Source organism: Haliotis cracherodii, unplaced genomic scaffold (assembly GCF_022045235.1).
Source record: "Haliotis cracherodii isolate W230 unplaced genomic scaffold, xgHalCrac1.p SCAF_10, whole genome shotgun sequence".
Taxonomy (NCBI): domain Eukaryota; kingdom Metazoa; phylum Mollusca; class Gastropoda; order Lepetellida; family Haliotidae; genus Haliotis; species Haliotis cracherodii.
The window spans coordinates 49,364,381-49,381,610 of record NW_027266265.1 but is presented as its reverse complement, the minus strand read 5'-3'; the positions used below and the strand labels follow the sequence as shown (position 1 = coordinate 49,381,610).

At 40.6% G+C, this 17,230-nt stretch overlaps 1 protein-coding gene across 1 annotated transcript; it reads left to right on the top strand.

Moving 5' to 3' along the window:
- The first annotated feature begins 1,996 nt into the window (after window positions 1–1,996).
- Window positions 1,997–14,326, top strand: LOC139453876 (sodium- and chloride-dependent glycine transporter 1-like). Its single transcript, XM_071235325.1, has 13 exons — window positions 1,997–2,186; window positions 2,999–3,130; window positions 4,134–4,413; window positions 5,181–5,313; window positions 6,090–6,224; window positions 6,981–7,084; window positions 7,856–7,980; window positions 9,347–9,459; window positions 11,362–11,493; window positions 12,384–12,483; window positions 12,968–13,068; window positions 13,771–13,938; window positions 14,246–14,326. The coding sequence occupies exons 1-13, from the start codon at window positions 1,997–1,999 to the stop codon at window positions 14,306–14,308; spliced, it is 1,776 nt and encodes a 591-aa protein (XP_071091426.1). The 3' UTR covers window positions 14,309–14,326.
- The last annotated feature ends 2,904 nt before the right edge of the window (window positions 14,327–17,230 follow it).

The following is a 17,230-nucleotide window of genomic DNA, read 5'->3' as shown; positions in this document are numbered from 1 at the left end:
TTTGCTTAATGTAATACCCCCCAACTGCCAGTGCCCGTAATCTGGGAATCACCCTTGATTCAACAATGGCCATGGACACTCATATTTCACTAACCAGCAGAGCATGCTACCATAGCATCTATAACATCAGTAAAGTCCGCAATCTACTTGATACTCCAACAGTTAAATTGTTGATGCAATGTCTTGTGACCTCCAAACTAGATTACTGCAATGCATTGTATGCTAATCTTCCCATGAAAGTCATATCAAAGCTACAACGCATTCAGAACTCTGCAGCTAGATGCATCTCTAAAGTTCCAAGATCCAATCACATCAGTCCTGCCCTCAAAGCACTACATTGGCTTCCAGTCTCCTTTCGTATAAACTATAAGATATGTATCATCACTCACGACTGCCTCAACAATAGCGACTGTACTCTCCAGAGCGTGCTCTCCGATCCTCTGGTGGAACTCTACTGTATCAGCCTCTGTCTACTTCTGCTATGTCAGACCGTGCCTTCTCCTTTTGCAGTCCACAGTTATGGAACTCTTTGCCTTTGAATCTGAGAAACTCTGCTTCTAAGGAAACCTTTAAGTCTCTCCTCAAAACCCACTTCTTCACCTAAGCTTTTCAATAGATCTCCTGATTGTTGGCATATGTACATAGACATTACTTTTTAACTTTGTCACAGCGCCAGTGAGCAACTGTCGATGGATATTAGGCGCTTTACAAATCAATTATTGGTTGGCAAAATGTAACGTCATTAATATGTTTATGAAGTTAGTCACAAATTGTGTTTGAACGAGTACTTCTATGTTAATGTTACAGCACTATCGACATTCATTTAAGTCTTTCTTTTCATTCAGCTTTCGGCTGTACATGGGGCTGGAAGAGCCCCTCACGAAGATCGTCATTAGTACCACCAAAAACCCATTTTGAAAATGCATACCATTCATTACTCTTACGTAGAAGAGAAAGTAAAGAGCATACGTTCTGGTAAAGGCTATATTAACGAGCAACTCTATTTTCCTTTTACATCATTGCTGCAAAAAGGAATAACACAGAAAACCATGAACATGGTTTTCGCTCAATCATTTTAAGATATTTCCTTCAGCTCGTTCTTGTCCGAGTAGATTCTAATAACCTACATCTTGACTTGTCATACATGTAGGTACAGGCTAAAAAAAACTATCCAAAGTATATGAACAATCTGACACCTTAGTATCTTTTAAAGCCGAATATATTATACATAGCCGTGTTTGAGCATTCAACATAATGAAAATGTATTTGGGATTGACTGTTTATTTCATAATTTTATTATAAATTAGGTTATATTGCAAATGGCAGATGGTTACTTGCTGTACTGCACACTGCTGTTCTTATGGGCATTTAAGTATTAGAAGCAAATCAAACGAAGTTTAATGTATATAATCGAAATGGTTCTGAGAATGATGCAATGCGGTGTTATAATATCCTCACAATGCGACCATTGATATATTATCAGTACATTTGAATACGTCATCCGAAATGTTTATTCGATCACACTTTGAATATGCAGGTGACATATTACATAAATTGAACAATTGTTAGAAGTAGCAGTAGCAGTAGCAGATGTTGTTAATGGTTTCAGGACCCGTCAAGATCCGGTGTAGAAGGGGTCTTCAGCAACCCATGCTTGTCGTGAGAGGCGACTAACGGGATCAGGTGGTCAGGCTCACTGACTTGGTAGATGCATGTCATCGACCCCAGTTGCGTTGATCGATGCTCATGATATTGATCACTAGATTGTCTGGTCCAGACTCGATTATTTACAGACCGCCGTCATATGTCTGGAATATTGCTGAGAGCGGCGTTAAACAACAAACAAACAAACAAACAAATAATGGTTTCAGAATACTATACATATGTCGACAGGCTAAACTAAGGGCCTACTTTACCAATTATGTGCCATACAGCATAATTTTTTTTATTTGTCTACTACCAGGGAACATCTGAACAACCGCCATCACAAGAACACATGGCGGAGAGTGAAATATTCCTTGACCATGTCACTCGCAATGTGTCGCGAGAGAACAAAAAAAGAAGTTCCGATACAACCAGAGAGGAATGGACGAGAAAAAGAGAGTACATCCTGTCGCTCCTTGGGTACACTGTGGGCCTTGGGTCTCTGTGGCGATTCCCCTACCTTTGTAACAAGAATGGCGGTGGTCAGTATGAAACGTGTATTCGCTCACTGCATGCGAATAAAAATAATACTTTGCTTCACTTGTTCACGGGCCTGATATATGTGCGTGCTTGCCAAGGGTGGTTCGGGTCCTCTTTCCAGAGATCATGACTGGTGTGAAACCGAAACTGATAATTTCTAGCCCTTCATATTCCATAGTTTCCATCTTTAAACAAAGTTTTTTTTATCATTTAAACATATAAATGTATTCGACCTAAATTTCCCAGAACGTCGAGTTACACCTGAACTTTGAAGTTGTTGAAGATGTCCAAATACAAAGAGTGAGTTGTAAGCACATGCAGTTATTCAGACCATGAACCAAATGTAATTCAACGATAGAGACACAAACTCTCAGGCATTGAAATACTAACGTTTTCCAATTATGCCATGTCAGTGTTAGATAACAGTAACAGACAGCATCCTCCTGCCTATTGTGTCTTACAATACAATCGAGCATTTACAAGAAAGTTGTGACAAGAGTACTGCTGTGCGGTGTCAGACAACAAACCTTCTCTTGTTTATGTAATTTGTGTCAGTGGTGCTTGCTACCTGTAGGGCAGGACACGCTACCCTTTTCGCGAACACCTGGTGTCATCAGTGATTGTCAGTGATTCATTTATATATTTTCGCCGATATTTTGCCTTTTACTTCAAATGGAATCTGTTTCGGCAGATAATAGAGACTGGTCATTGTCTGGCGCTGATCTTTCATATTTACTATGGTGACCAAGGGTGGAGAATGATCACCTGTGTCTTGTCATTTGTTTCTACTTGTGGCTCATTTCGTTGTTGACAGGTGCGTTTCTCATTCCTTACTTTATTGGAATTATCACGTGCTCTGTCCCGCTGTTTTTCCTGGAGATCACCATCAGCCAGTTCTCAAGCAGGAGTGCAGCACATGTATGGGTCCTCTGTCCTCTGTTTAAAGGTCAGTTGCTTCATCACTGCATCGTTAATTTCATGTCATGTAACCTAAAACTTTATCGGACATTGGGGCGTCACTCTACATCCTTCGCAGGAGTCCTTTGTTTTTCTATTTCTAACATATACAGTACACCCATGTTCCATTTCCAGCACGCTCAATGTTGCGTTCACGAAGTCTTGAGTTATTTAACACGCTAAGCGTATGGGTTAATAAGCCTGTTATACAGAGACGAATGTGACGTGTTATAGATAATTAGTGCATTAGTCACTACTAAAACAGAACAGGCTTAAATAGTCGGACATAACTTGTTTGATTTCAATTGGCAAAACCTAATTCAATGCCCTGCCTCGTCACAAGAGTCAATAAGAAAACATGTACATCTACGTAAGTGCGGAGGCTGACTTCTTCTACTAGTTATATTACGTCGGTGTATATATATTCTGGGAGGGTAAGCTAGTGGTTGATAGCAAGATCAACACTTGTAAGGATACGATGACTCACAATCAACCAAATCACAGAACCCGACCATCACATCCCCATTTGAATCAGCTCGTACAACAAGCGCGGGGTAATGGTAACCTACCGTTACTGTAATCAAGACAGGGCGTGTAAATGAAGGTACTGTGAAAATATTCCGAAAAAACCCCCCTGAAAAGATACAATTGCTTCATCTTCCAGGATAACAAATGACAACGGACAAGATAGCATCTTCATTCTGTAATGATATTAATAAATACTCTGTTATGACATATACGCCATCGTGGCATCGTTTCAGAAGTGACGTCACCATCTCCATCTGTCCTATCACTAACCTAGCACAGAATTTCCCTCGCTCATGGGAGTGATTTGATTGGATGACTTAGTATCGTGCTATTCGAATCGGGCTCAAACCGAAGCTATGAGAACAAATGGTATTTATCATAATAGAATTTAGATGGACTAATTAGGCGTATCTTAAAGTGTGTATATGTAAGACAATGTAAGACAATAAACATGTCTTTTTCAGGTATCGGTATCTCTCAGGTATTCGCCTGTTCGTTCGGAAGTGTGCTGTACAATGTCATAATTACCTGGTCCATGTACTACATCTACACGTCCTTCTGGTCCGTGTTGCCATGGACAACGTGCGACAACTGGTGGAACACTCCCTTGTGCGTCAATAGGCTTGGGAACGTTTCATCCATCAACGAGATCCACGCCAACACAAATGTAGTGGATGACCGTCTTTTCTACTCAGCATGGAGAAAGTCGAATGTAACATTGACAGCATCCGAAGAATTTTGGCAGTAAGAGAATGATTGTAGCATATATAGTATACTTTCAGACTACTATTTAAACGCCTGGAATAAATGTGGAATATATGTGCTCTTTCCGAGAACACCTGGTGTCATCACTGAGTACTACTGTGTGGCGTCAGGCAACACACACATATACATCTTTATGTCAATTGTGTGAGTGGCGGGTGCTAGCGGTAGGGCAGGTCATGCTTACCCCTTTCGCGAACACCTGGTGGCATCACTGATTTTCAGTAATCCAAAATATCATTTTCACCGCTATTTTGCCTTTTTGCTTCCAATGATATCTATTTCGTCTGATGGTCGAGACGGGTTTATTCTCTCGCGTTAACGTTTTATATTATATATGAAACAACGTCACTGACAGTCTAATCTTTATTTCACATACTGAAGAGGCCACAGGCCTATAGTACAATTTGAAGAATATACAATTTTATACAATTTATGTACATATCTCACCAGATCACCTCACGTCATTCCACCTCGCATCTCAACGCAGTCACATAATTTCACACATACAGTACAATACCATACCCTGTAATTTCATAATTTCTATTTTACCATATCACAACTTGTTATATCATAAAATATATTCTATAACATCATTTCATATTGTATCATTATTATAAGATCATGCTATATAGTATTATTTCATATACCATTATCGTATCATAACATCACTGACAGTCATTGACACACTGTAAACAAGCAAAACAGATGAAACCGTTACTTAATGGGAGTTCCATTTACTGTGGCAGATATGGCACACTGAGGGTGTCCAGTGGAATCGACAACTTCGGATCAGTCCAGGTTCATCTCCTTCTCTGTAACCTTGCATCCTGGGTTGTAGTGTTCCTTTGTCTCATGAAAGGCATCAGGTCTGTAGGAAAGGTAAGAACCGCCATTCGCAAAACCACCCACCACACTGATTTCATGATCTGATCCTATTTGGTATGAGGGTTGATATACATTTAATAATCCCATGGGGATAGTATAATACCAACCCAATACGTCCCCAATATGGAAAATGAGTCCCGTCCGGGATTCGAACCCACACAGCCAGAGTGAGGCACCTAGACGCCAGCACACAAGGTCAGCCAGCTAACCCACTCAGCCACAGAGGCTTGCACACAAATGAAAGTCCGACAATCATAATCTAAATGGCATTGTGTGTTCATACACTACTGTTCTTTGGGGGTAGATACCAAACATATTTTTCGAGACCCACTTCGATCCACATCTAATCTTTCAGAGCATACAGCTTGTCCAGTGAACAATGTATATTTATATTTAAAAGACAAATTAATATTTACCAGCATATTTGACAACAAATTACACACAGTCCCCTACGTTAAATATCTAATGGTCGACCCCGAACCTTTCCACGTAATTTTCGACTAAGGTGGATCGACTGGTCAGGCCTTTTGACCTATTATGTCTCACCGTGCCCCAATGGCGTGGACCTTTGCTCAGGCTTTCAATCACTGGCTTTCCTTTTCCAGACTTGATCACTTGCACGCTGACATATTTTTTACATTGCCGGAATATGTCTGACATTAATGCACCCATTCGCTCGCTGTAACCACAGATTTAGTGTTGGCAAATTGTAATAATGGTTTCTGGGTTGAGTGTTGTCCTCACTTGTTACTGCAGGTTGGTATTTGCAGGTGGTATATGTGACTGCATTGGTGCCGTATATCCTGCTGACGGTGCTGCTGATAAGGTCGTGCATGATGCCGGGAGCAATAGATGGGATTGTGTACCTCTTACGTCCAGACTTCTCACGACTAGCGTCTGTTCAGGTTAGAGTTCATAAAAAGTTCGTCAAAATAATGTCTGTTGAAATAACCTTTGCTTTGATCAGATTTCGGGATACTTCTCTGTCTTGGTGCTTCTTGGTATCATCCCCTGCCATGTTCCTTTGAATAACAGTCCTTTGTAGCCGTCGCACATTACCTTAACTCATATGTGTATTCATATTTATCTTTGATAATCTTGATAACCACACTTGATATTGATAAGCTCCCATTATCCTGTACATCAGCTTTCCAGTCTGTACACTGGTTCCATTATCCGTCAAAACATAGACTGTGTAGTTAGCCGTGTGACTATCGTTCCACAAATGTCAATGGATATCCGTTTAACGTCATTGTATCGAATATGAACTCATTTACGTATTGATATAAACGTTTCGCACATCATTTATTATTTATTTTACCCACATTCGTATTCATATATGCTGATCATGCAAATGTTTTTGACAAGTTTTCCTTGAATGAAATACACCCATCCTAACTTTTTTTAAAGTTATATAATATGACGGGGTGAAAGAGCAAAGAGAGAAACATACATCTAATATCTCTTTGCTGTGAATCTTCAAATAATTTATATGTATAAATATTATTTTTTCACGTCTCACAGCTGTTATAAGGCATCATTAATAACCTAATATATCTACATGATTATTTTTGCTATACAATGCATAATAAATTTAAAATACAAATACCTTTATTGTGCGTTATGCTCTTATAACACATTAACGACCTTTCATTGTATAGGTGTGGTTAGAAGCGCTGCTCCAAGGCTTCTATTCAACGAGCGTTACGTACGGCGCACTCATCACCATGAGCAGCTACAATAACTTCAACAATAGACCATTGAAGTAAATAGTAAAACTTAACTTCTGAAATCACTTACAAACAGCGTGGTCTTTAATAATGATGACGATGATGATAGTTTAAGATAGATCTCCACGCATTTAAAATTTGTTTATTGTATTGAAATTACTTCTGTCTGCTACCATACTATTCATGTTTGTGATAGAGATACTTCCGTTTGAGAATGGAGTTGAAGTGATCGACATTACAACTGCTGTAAATAAGTTCAAATTTATTATGAGTCTCAGTTTAGGGAAGATCCCATAATCAAGAGTATGCAGATGCCGTGTTGGAGACCAGTAAATAAAAGCGACAAAAGAAAAAATCAGAGTCCATTGCACGATTCCGACTATATCATAGCATGTGTTTATGAACCACAATCAAATAGTGATGATACTAGGCGTTCCCGAAAGTATGAGCGTATCCTGCCCCACCGGTGGCGCCCGTCACAAACACACGCAAAGGCAAATCAAAAGCACAACCGAAAACACACGGGAACAGGATGACATAAGTCAAAACGGGGAACTGCATGAGACATTTCCTCCACATGTCTGCCATAAAAAACATTTGGAAGTTTTACTGAGGTCTTGAATGCTAAAACGCATGTTAAAAATAATGATCTACCTTTAAGTCATGTGACAAATGCTACATGTTGTAACAATTCTTTGTTCTTAAACCCAACCACTACCTTAATAATATAATTCTCGACTTGGTGACACTATTTTCATTCTTTACTAGGTGGGCAGATGTTAATATTTTGATGTCTTGTATTTCAGAGACGTGGTGTTAGTTACCGTCATTGGTGAAGCAAGTAGTGTATTCTGTGGTCTGGTGGTCTTCTCCACTCTGGGCTTCATGGCACACCAGGCACAGATACCGATATCAGAAGTTGTATCCTCGGGTAAATATATCTGTTCCTTACTAACTGGCCTATACTTAGACGATTTCATTAACAAATGTGTACCAACTGTTACGATGATGTGCATGAACTGTTAAAGAAATCGTGTTTGACAGACATAACGGCCTAGGTGGTTTGGCTAACACCTCCTCGTAACATTGAATTAGTGACGTACTTTTGAACGTTACACCCAATTTTGTTCGAGGAAATTACACCTTAAACAATGAGAAGACAGTTTTTGAAGTTTCAGTCGGCTGTTATACCTTTTAAGGCAAACTTGTGGCGAAAATTATATAAATGCATCTCTGAAAATCAGTGTTGACAAGCGTGACGAACTGTCACAGACATGTGCATGAACTGTGATGGCAATGGGCCAAACTGTCCTGTGACAGAAATCGAGTTTGACAGAAACAACAGCCTACGTGACAGCTGACCTATCTCTTCATATTCACAACTGCGACCACTGCTCGTAACATTAACACCCAATTTTGGTCCAGGGAATTACACTTTAAAGAATGAGAAGACAGTTGTATTTATCTATTATGTTCGGAAACCATATAAAAGGTTTCGTCAAACTGTCGAGAACTGGGGAAAAAATCGTGTTTGGTCAATGTAACCGTCAAGTTGACAGCAGACCTATTTCTTCGTGTTAAACTCAGTTAACGAGACGACAGCTGAAGAAGTTTCAGTTGTTTGTTATGCCAATCATGATGGGTAACTTTATACAAGGTAAGGTTTTCAGCCACCGCAGTATGGCCTCAGCTAATCATTCTAAAACTGTAGTGTATAACTTAAACGTCAACGCCAGTAATAAAAGAGTATCGATTATCCGACCAAAACAGATGCCATTGGGTTTTAAAGGATGATTTGTGGTGAAACGTATATGAATGGATCTCTGAAAATCAGTGATGACACCAGATGTTCGCGAAAAGTGCAAACACGTCCTGTCCTACCCGGAGCACCCACCCCTCACATTGTTTGCTAAGAAAAATGAGTTTGTTGCCTGACACCACACAGACGTACTGAGAAAAATAAACAAGGAATCGTATATAAATAAAGTCAAGGAACTTCGTCATTCCGAGCTGTCTTCCACACCAAGCTGACATGCGTGATATAACTGAAATACTGTTCAAAGCGGCGTTAAAACAGACTCACTCACAATGAAGATGCGGCACTGGTGTCGTAGTTTAAGAGTTTGCTTTTTTGTGTCGTGGGCCCGATTTCGATTTCCTCCATGGGTACAATGAAGGAAGCCCTTTTGTAGTGTTCTCCGCCGTGATATTGCTGGAACATTGCTTAAAGAAGGGTAAAAATAACTCGCCCACTCACACTCACGACAGCATACAACCAATAGACATATCTGTTGCAGGTTCTGGTCTCGGGTTCATCATCTACCCAGAGGCCATCGCCCAGCTTCCGGTGTCTCAGCTGTGGGCAGTCCTCTTCTTCCTCATGCTCTTTATGATGGGAATAGATTCTATGGTATACAATATTAATAACGTTGTGGTTATATTAGATGACTCTCTCGTGACACGTTAACCTGCTGTTCAAGGGCGTTTTAATGCCAGATGGAAACTGCACTACCAACTAACAGGTAATCTTTGTGCAATATGTACAGCGCTTGCACAACGAAGGTGCCATGTGATTGCTAATCAAAAGGTACTGAGTTAGTATAGTTTTAAGCCTGCCGTCATGAGGTGCACTACAAATAAGAATGGTCTTCATACATTATACTCTTGTAGAGAATCAAACCTTGTTTTTTTTATTTGTGGACGATAGGATAATCCCGTGGTTAACGCGATAGCTCTTCATGCCAGCCGGTGAAGATCCGGGTTAAAATTGGTCTTGAGAAACCCATGATTGTCGTATGGGTTGTCTAACAGAACGTAGTGGCCAGGCTCGCTCGGGTTATGCATGTCCTCGTATCCCAGTTGCGAAGATCGAATCTAAGGGTGTCAGTCACTTGATTGTCTGGTCGAGACTCGGTTATTTACAGACCGCCTTCAAAAAGCTGGATTATAGCCGAGTGCGGCGTTAAACAACAAACAATAAACTTCATGCAAGTAACTATGCGTGTCGTAAGCAGCGATTTGGTTGAATGCACGGCATCGCACCCGACGGCGTGAGACGTTGCTCACAAGAACGATCACTCACTTGGCTGGTCGAACTCGATTATTTACAGAAGGAATATTGCGGAGTGTGGTGTGACATCTCATTCATCACTCACTGAAGAGCTGTAACGATATATTGTAATCATACAAAGACGAGACACGTATTCCACCATATAAAACGATGAATAGAGATATTTTAGCAAACGGTTGTCAAGTATATTTGTGAATGTTAGATAATTACGTCCGATCCCGTTAGTCGCCTTTTATGACAAGCATAGTCGCAATGCTTGTCGTAAAAGGCGACTAACGGGATCGGGTGGTCAGGTTCGGTGACTTGGTTGATGCATGTCATCGGTCCCAATTGCATGGATCGATGCTCATGATATAAATCACTGGATTGTCTGTTCCAGACTCGATTATTTACAGACCGCCGTCATATAGCTGGAATATTGCTGAATGCGGCGTTAAACAACAAACCAAACCAAACCAAACCAAACCAAAGATAATTACGTACATGACCATGTCCACCGTCACTACTTCACTGACGTCCCCCCATAACCGTAAATACATAAGGCCGATTTGCAGTGTAGTTGATATGTTTAAATAATGCGACTAAACCCTTGTCATATTCACAAGATATCTCTGGAAACACAGAGTCGATTGTACGATTCCGGCTATATCATAAGCATGTGTTTACAAATCACTATCAAATAGTGATAATACTAGGTGTTCGCAAAAAGGTGAGCCCCCTGGTGGCAACTGTCACATATAAATGCAAATGCAAGTAAATAGTTCATCTGGGAAAAAACACGGGAACAATAAGGTACAGGTCAAAATAGGAAACTGCACCGGACGTCATGTTGGTCTCTGATGCGTTAAATCTGGAGTTTCCTTAACCAAGGAATCAAGTCAGTACAGAATCCAGGGTGTGGGAAGCCAGCGAGTGCTCAGACCAATGAGGGCTCCGATTACATCACAGAAGCAACAATAGATCTCGTGTTGTACACATATGCTTTTAATTCAAGCGGTCTCATTTCATTCGTTGACTAAAACAGACAAACGTCCCTCGTACACAACAACACGGTTGTATGTATTATTGCAATGGAGGAACGTGTAGCTTTTAGCAATATTCAAGCAATGTCACGGCGAGGTAACACCAGAGATGGGCTTCACATAAATGTATAAACAACTTGATGTACACCATTTACATCACGTACTCATTACGACGTTGCTACTTTGTGACACTCCTAAAGTTAACTTCGTACTTTCACAGTTTGGTCTTACGGAAACAACCATAGCTGGAATCATAGAGGCGTGTCCAAAGTACCTTCAACAACGGAGAATGTGTGTGACTGCTGGGGTGTGTCTACTTAGCTTCGTTGTGTCCATTCCCTTTGTAACCGAGGTACGTATATATGTCTCGGAGAAACCTGTTTGTTTGATTGAGATCTGATCACAGAACAAATGTGACCTTCCCTACAAAGCATTATGTTTATGATTATCACACATGCTGTTATTATTATAGCTGATAACTAGCCTATCTATATGTGTCTACGGCGTTGCAGGTATGATTAACATGTTAAGATTAAAGAAAGAGGAGGATTTGTATGACTGTAGAACTAAGTTGGCACTGCATTTACCTACATCCCACGGAAAACAACTTGGTCATGTTGACACATTCCGTGAACAGCTTCATAAAACCACTACGATCAGCCTGATACAGCGTAGCTTCATCTCAAGGGCATGACTTTGTCCAAAACAAGGTTTAATACGCATTCATGTGAAGTCTTTGTTCATTTTTTAAAGTATGCAGATTTAGTGGACCAAGACATGACAATATCATACTTTATCCTTCGACACAGTCATGAAAACTGCATTAGTTGTTTATTGTTTGTCATATAATATTGAAAGCAGTGACAGCCAGCAGGTTTCGTCTGATCGATATCGAATTATCCGGGTTTGAGTTGTTCATGGTGTTATCAAAGGGACAAAACCATTTTGATAATCACTACTAAAAGCAGAGTTCACTGTACGCTTCCCCCTGTATCATAGTATGTAGTTATGAATCGCTAACAAATAGTGATTTTGTGGAGAGTCACTTTTAATCTTTTAATAGATTTAAATATCGAACAGATGAGGTGGTTTCAATGGTCTCTCTTGGCTTCTAGTTCTGGTGGGTAAATCAGTGGAAGGAAGATTGGACAATAGAACATAAACCTATTCAAAGCATGATACATTGTTATGATATCTAAATAGCACAATGTCTAGTGATTGTGGATGTTATCCTTTATGCAGGGTGGGATCTACCTCTTCCAACTGTTAGACTGGTACGCCTCCTCCTTCAGCACACTGCTCATTGGCTGTCTCGAGTGTGTCGTCATCAACTGGATATACGGTAAAACCATGTGGTATTAATACTTTCTTGCATGCAAATTGTGCGAGTGACGGGTACTACCGGTGGAGCAGGCCATGCTCCCCCTGTTTTCTAATGCCCGGTGTCCTCAATGAAAGTTACTGATCCATTCACCACTAATTTTCACCACTAGTTTGTATTTTACGTCCAATGAAATCTATGCCTAATGTGGACTTACTGTGCTCTTGCGTTGACACTGTATAGGGTATATTATATTGACACAGTATTGTAGGATGTGTAGATGTAGTACTAGGTTTCACACAAGCTGTAAGCGCCTAGGATCCGCATCGTTTCCTGGGTTTCCCTAACAACAAGCTGCAGCACCATGACATAACTGGAGTATTGTTCAAAGTGGCGTTTACGCCACCCCACTCACTCATTGTGACAGTACAACCAAGCTGATTTATCCGTTTCACAAAGAGGCCAAAAAGTCTCACGGTGTTAACGTCGTTTTTATGTTTTGTAGGTTCAAAGAGACTTGGCAATGATATTGAGATGATGACAGGAAGGCGATTTCCAGTGTTGCTCAAAATCCTGTCATCCTATTTAACGCCTATCATTCTCTTTGTAAGTACACACCAAAGATTTTACCAGATAAGAATTGATTTTATGTCCTATTAATTGCTAGAGTGACTGAATGAATGACTGTATATGGGGGAAACGAGTGCTTAAACTAGCGATGCATTACAATAAAGCGATGTCGAGTCATGAAGATCCGGTTAGAATAGGTCTTCAGCAATCCATGCATGTCGTAAGAGGCGACTTATCGGATTGGGTCGTCATGATGCACGCCATCGTATCCCAACTGCTCATGATGTCAATCACTGGATTGTCTGGTCCAATCCCTTATATAGTTGGAATATTGCTGAGTGCAAACAAGAAAATAATACAATAATAACAGCAATAGTTAACACGGATACAATACTAGCCTTTTCGATAGTCATAAGATATGGACTAAAACACTAAAACTGTCATTACAAGTGACGCGGGTATTCGGAACATTCTATGTTAGAAAGCTAGGAAATGTTGTACATTTACTGCAGGAATCTATATTGCATGATGGTACAGGTACTCATCATGGTGTCGCAATACTACTACACCATCATCTAGAGAGTAACCCAGTATTGGTCACAGTGTGTGTATGATAGAACAATCAAACATCAACAGTAAATAAAACCATTGCAAGAATGCGTTGTGTTCCTCATAATAAAGAAGTTAACATCCATAAATTCTCTTCCTTATGCACAGAGTAGTTTCATATATTTTCAGGCTTCCCTGATATGCTCCCTGTTTCTTTATGACCCGCCAAGCTATGGCGAGTACATCTACCCTGAATATGCAAAGGTGATAGGTATCATGGTTGCAGTGGTGATGTCTTTGCCCATACCTATCACCTTTGTCTACCAAGTTGTAAAGGGGAAGGGGAGCCTTTGCGAGGTACGTTTTACGCATTGTACTTGAATCCTTCGTCTAATATGCACTTTAAAACATGAAATTATAACCTTCATCAAATCAGTGCTAGTGCCGACCCCTAACCCAGAATGTGTCATGACATTAACGTTAGTAACCCTGCCTTAACTGTTAAAATACTCATACTTAATTAATCGGCCAATAGATGTGATGCTGTACGATGAAGAAACAGGTTTAGGTCCTTATATAGTTAACCAAAAATCCGACACATGTTAGACACGCGTGAATACCAAACAGCGATCCAGAACTAATCAACACTTTCCTTTTTTTGCAGCGTTTGAGGCTTGCAAGCAGACCTTCACCTGAGTGGGGACCATCACGGGCCGACGATAGATAGATAGATAGATAGATAGATAGTGGTAAGACAACATTTATAGGATAACATATGTATAATATTGCTTGCGGCGTGAATAAATCGAGAATTATCATTTTGCTATTACAAGTGTACTCTTGCTGACAATATATACATTGTTTAGTTTACATGTTAACAGCCATGGAGGACTTCATTCAACTTTTTACCTGCACCATCAATATTTATCATCCTTTCTGGTTGTCACATTCACCGCCTTCAAATTGTTGGTGTACCTCAAAGTAGAAACGCCATAACGTCAGTTCAGATTCTAACAATATTATCATCAAGCAAATCATTTTATCGAAGATGATGTTTCCTTCTACTAAATTCTTTTGACAGGACATAAAAACGTCTTTTACGATATTCGCAACTGTTCCACATTGCAACTAAGCGAACAAGCCTAAATTAACTAAGGTTAAGTAGTAAAACATTTTGATTCATAGCAAGTTTCCAGATCGTATTTTTACATGTCTGGACAGAGATACTCTGGTCTGAAGCACATTGTTTAATAATTGCTTTTCGTGAAGGTGAATCTTTTCTTTCATCAGCAGCGATAACAATCGTTTCTTGATGAAGCTCGAACACATTTTATAATTTTTAAATCATATTTGGAGACAAGACGTAGCATGCTAAATATAGGGGATTTGATGTCCCACTTGTTCTTATTAGCTTGTGTTGCTTAATAGCTAAACTGTCGAAGTCGGCCTAGACACATGTCTTAAAAATATTCATTAGATTTGCATTACATACTTCACAAAGGAGCAAGAGAGTTTGTTGATAAATGTATCCTTGTGTGGATATTAAATCGATTGTGACTCTCACTATTTCATTAGGCATGCGCTAATTAAAACCCTGGACTTTCTTACAAAACTAGCCTTGAGTGGTTTCAAGCATGTCATATTCCTTCAAGGGACGGTGGGGTAGCCTAGTGCTTAAAGCGTTGGCTCGTCATTCGGAATACCCGAGTTCGATTCCCCACATGGGTAAAATGTGTGAAACCCATTTTCAGGTGTCCCCCTCCTTGATATTGCTGGAATATTGTTAAAAACGACGTAAGACCATACTCACTCACTCACTCACTCATATTCCTTCAAGAATAGTTTTCCCCATACATTACGTCTATTTTAAGCCTGAGTTTAATATCACTCATTGCCAGATGATATCGTCCACCCCAGTATCGTGGTTTACATTTATAAATATTTTCAACTTTTCACATACTAAGCTCGCTCGTTCTTCAGAAGTTTTAACAGTACATATGAACACTCCAGCACAGACAATTGCCTTTTGAACAGATAAATATATGTTACTTATGTACAAATGTTGAGGCGACACTGATTTGTGATCACATCAAAAAGTTAGGACATCACGTTTGATTACCAAGTATTTTAGCTGCCACTTGTTAGCATAGTTTTCTGCAACGTTCAGGCGAATTTGAAGACCTGTTGGGTTACAGCTGATTAAGCTCGTGTTATCTGATGACAGTCCTCCTCGGCATCGTCCCCATGGAAGACATAGTCCAAAGCCGGAATTACTTAGTTCATGGAGTAAATCCTTGAAATAAAGAGTAAAGAGCCATGATGATATGATACGACCCTGACCTACCGATATACCGGCAGATATACACATAGAAAAAAGTTAAGCACACCCTAATCTATTTCATTATTGTTTGGTCCCAATATTTGTAACAGTCATGAAAGATATTATTACGGGAAGAAGTGTTTTCTCGAGATGATGTTATCACTCATGCGTGACGAAAGCGCATGTGCCATGCATGGTTTGCCCGTGCAGCATGCTACCCTCGAGTATTTCTAAAAGCAGTATATCCCAACGTTATAATTGCTTTCTTAAACAGTTATTCCATGACATTGTGTAACCATGTCACGAAGGCGATTATCAAACGCCACAAGATGGCAAATAATCGGCATGCATAACGCCGGAATGTCTTGTAATGCCCTTGGTCGGAATATGGGGTATCACCACGCTGTCGTAAGCCGTTTAGTCCAGAAACATGCTCAGACCGGTGATGTACAGGACCGTCCCAGATCCGAAAGACCTCCTGTGACGAAACGTCGCTAAGATAGGGATCTCTTCGTCTCATACGCAGAGAACTCTTTTTAACAAGTTCTCGTTTGAAACAGCTGTTGTTGCCCAATCGTCGTTTCAGCACCAGAACCGTCAGGAACCGACTGAAAGCAGCAGGACTGAGGGCAAGATGGGTCACAAGGCGTCCCTTGTTGAAAGATCACCACAAAGCTGCTCGTTTGGCCTGGTGTATTGCGCGACAGAACTGAAATCTGAGACGTATCCATTGGTCAGGCGAAAGTCGCTTTCTTCTCCACGTCACTAAAGGAAGAACGAGCATTTGGAGGCACTGGAACAGGGCCTACACCCCCAGGAATATTAAACCGACTGTTGCCTCCTGCGGGGGCTCGGTAATGGTTTGGGGGTGTCTTAATTCCCATGATTGCAGGTTGGATTTGGTCACCAATAGGGCAACTTAACAGGGGCTCAGTACATCCGGGACATTTTGAGGCCAGTCGTCGTTCCTCATTTTGACAACAACTCTCTTGCTACTCGAACTCAGTACATGGATGACAATGCCAGGCCTCATCGTTCGCATGCAGTCGTGGATTACATAAGGGCCAATGCAATAACGACTCTACCCTAGCCAGCAATGAGCCCAGATTTTTACCCACGAACATGTTTGGGATATTCTGGGGCGGCGCATACAGGCACGAGATCCTACTGTGCAAGATTTACGCCAATTGGAGGCAGCACTGCATCAGGAGCGGATGTTGTTGACCCATCAACAGATCCAACCTCTGACTGGAGGCATGATACGTAGGGTGGAATGTGTCATCCGGGCATGTGGCGGTTATACCTGCTACTGATCTGTTTCACGTGTCA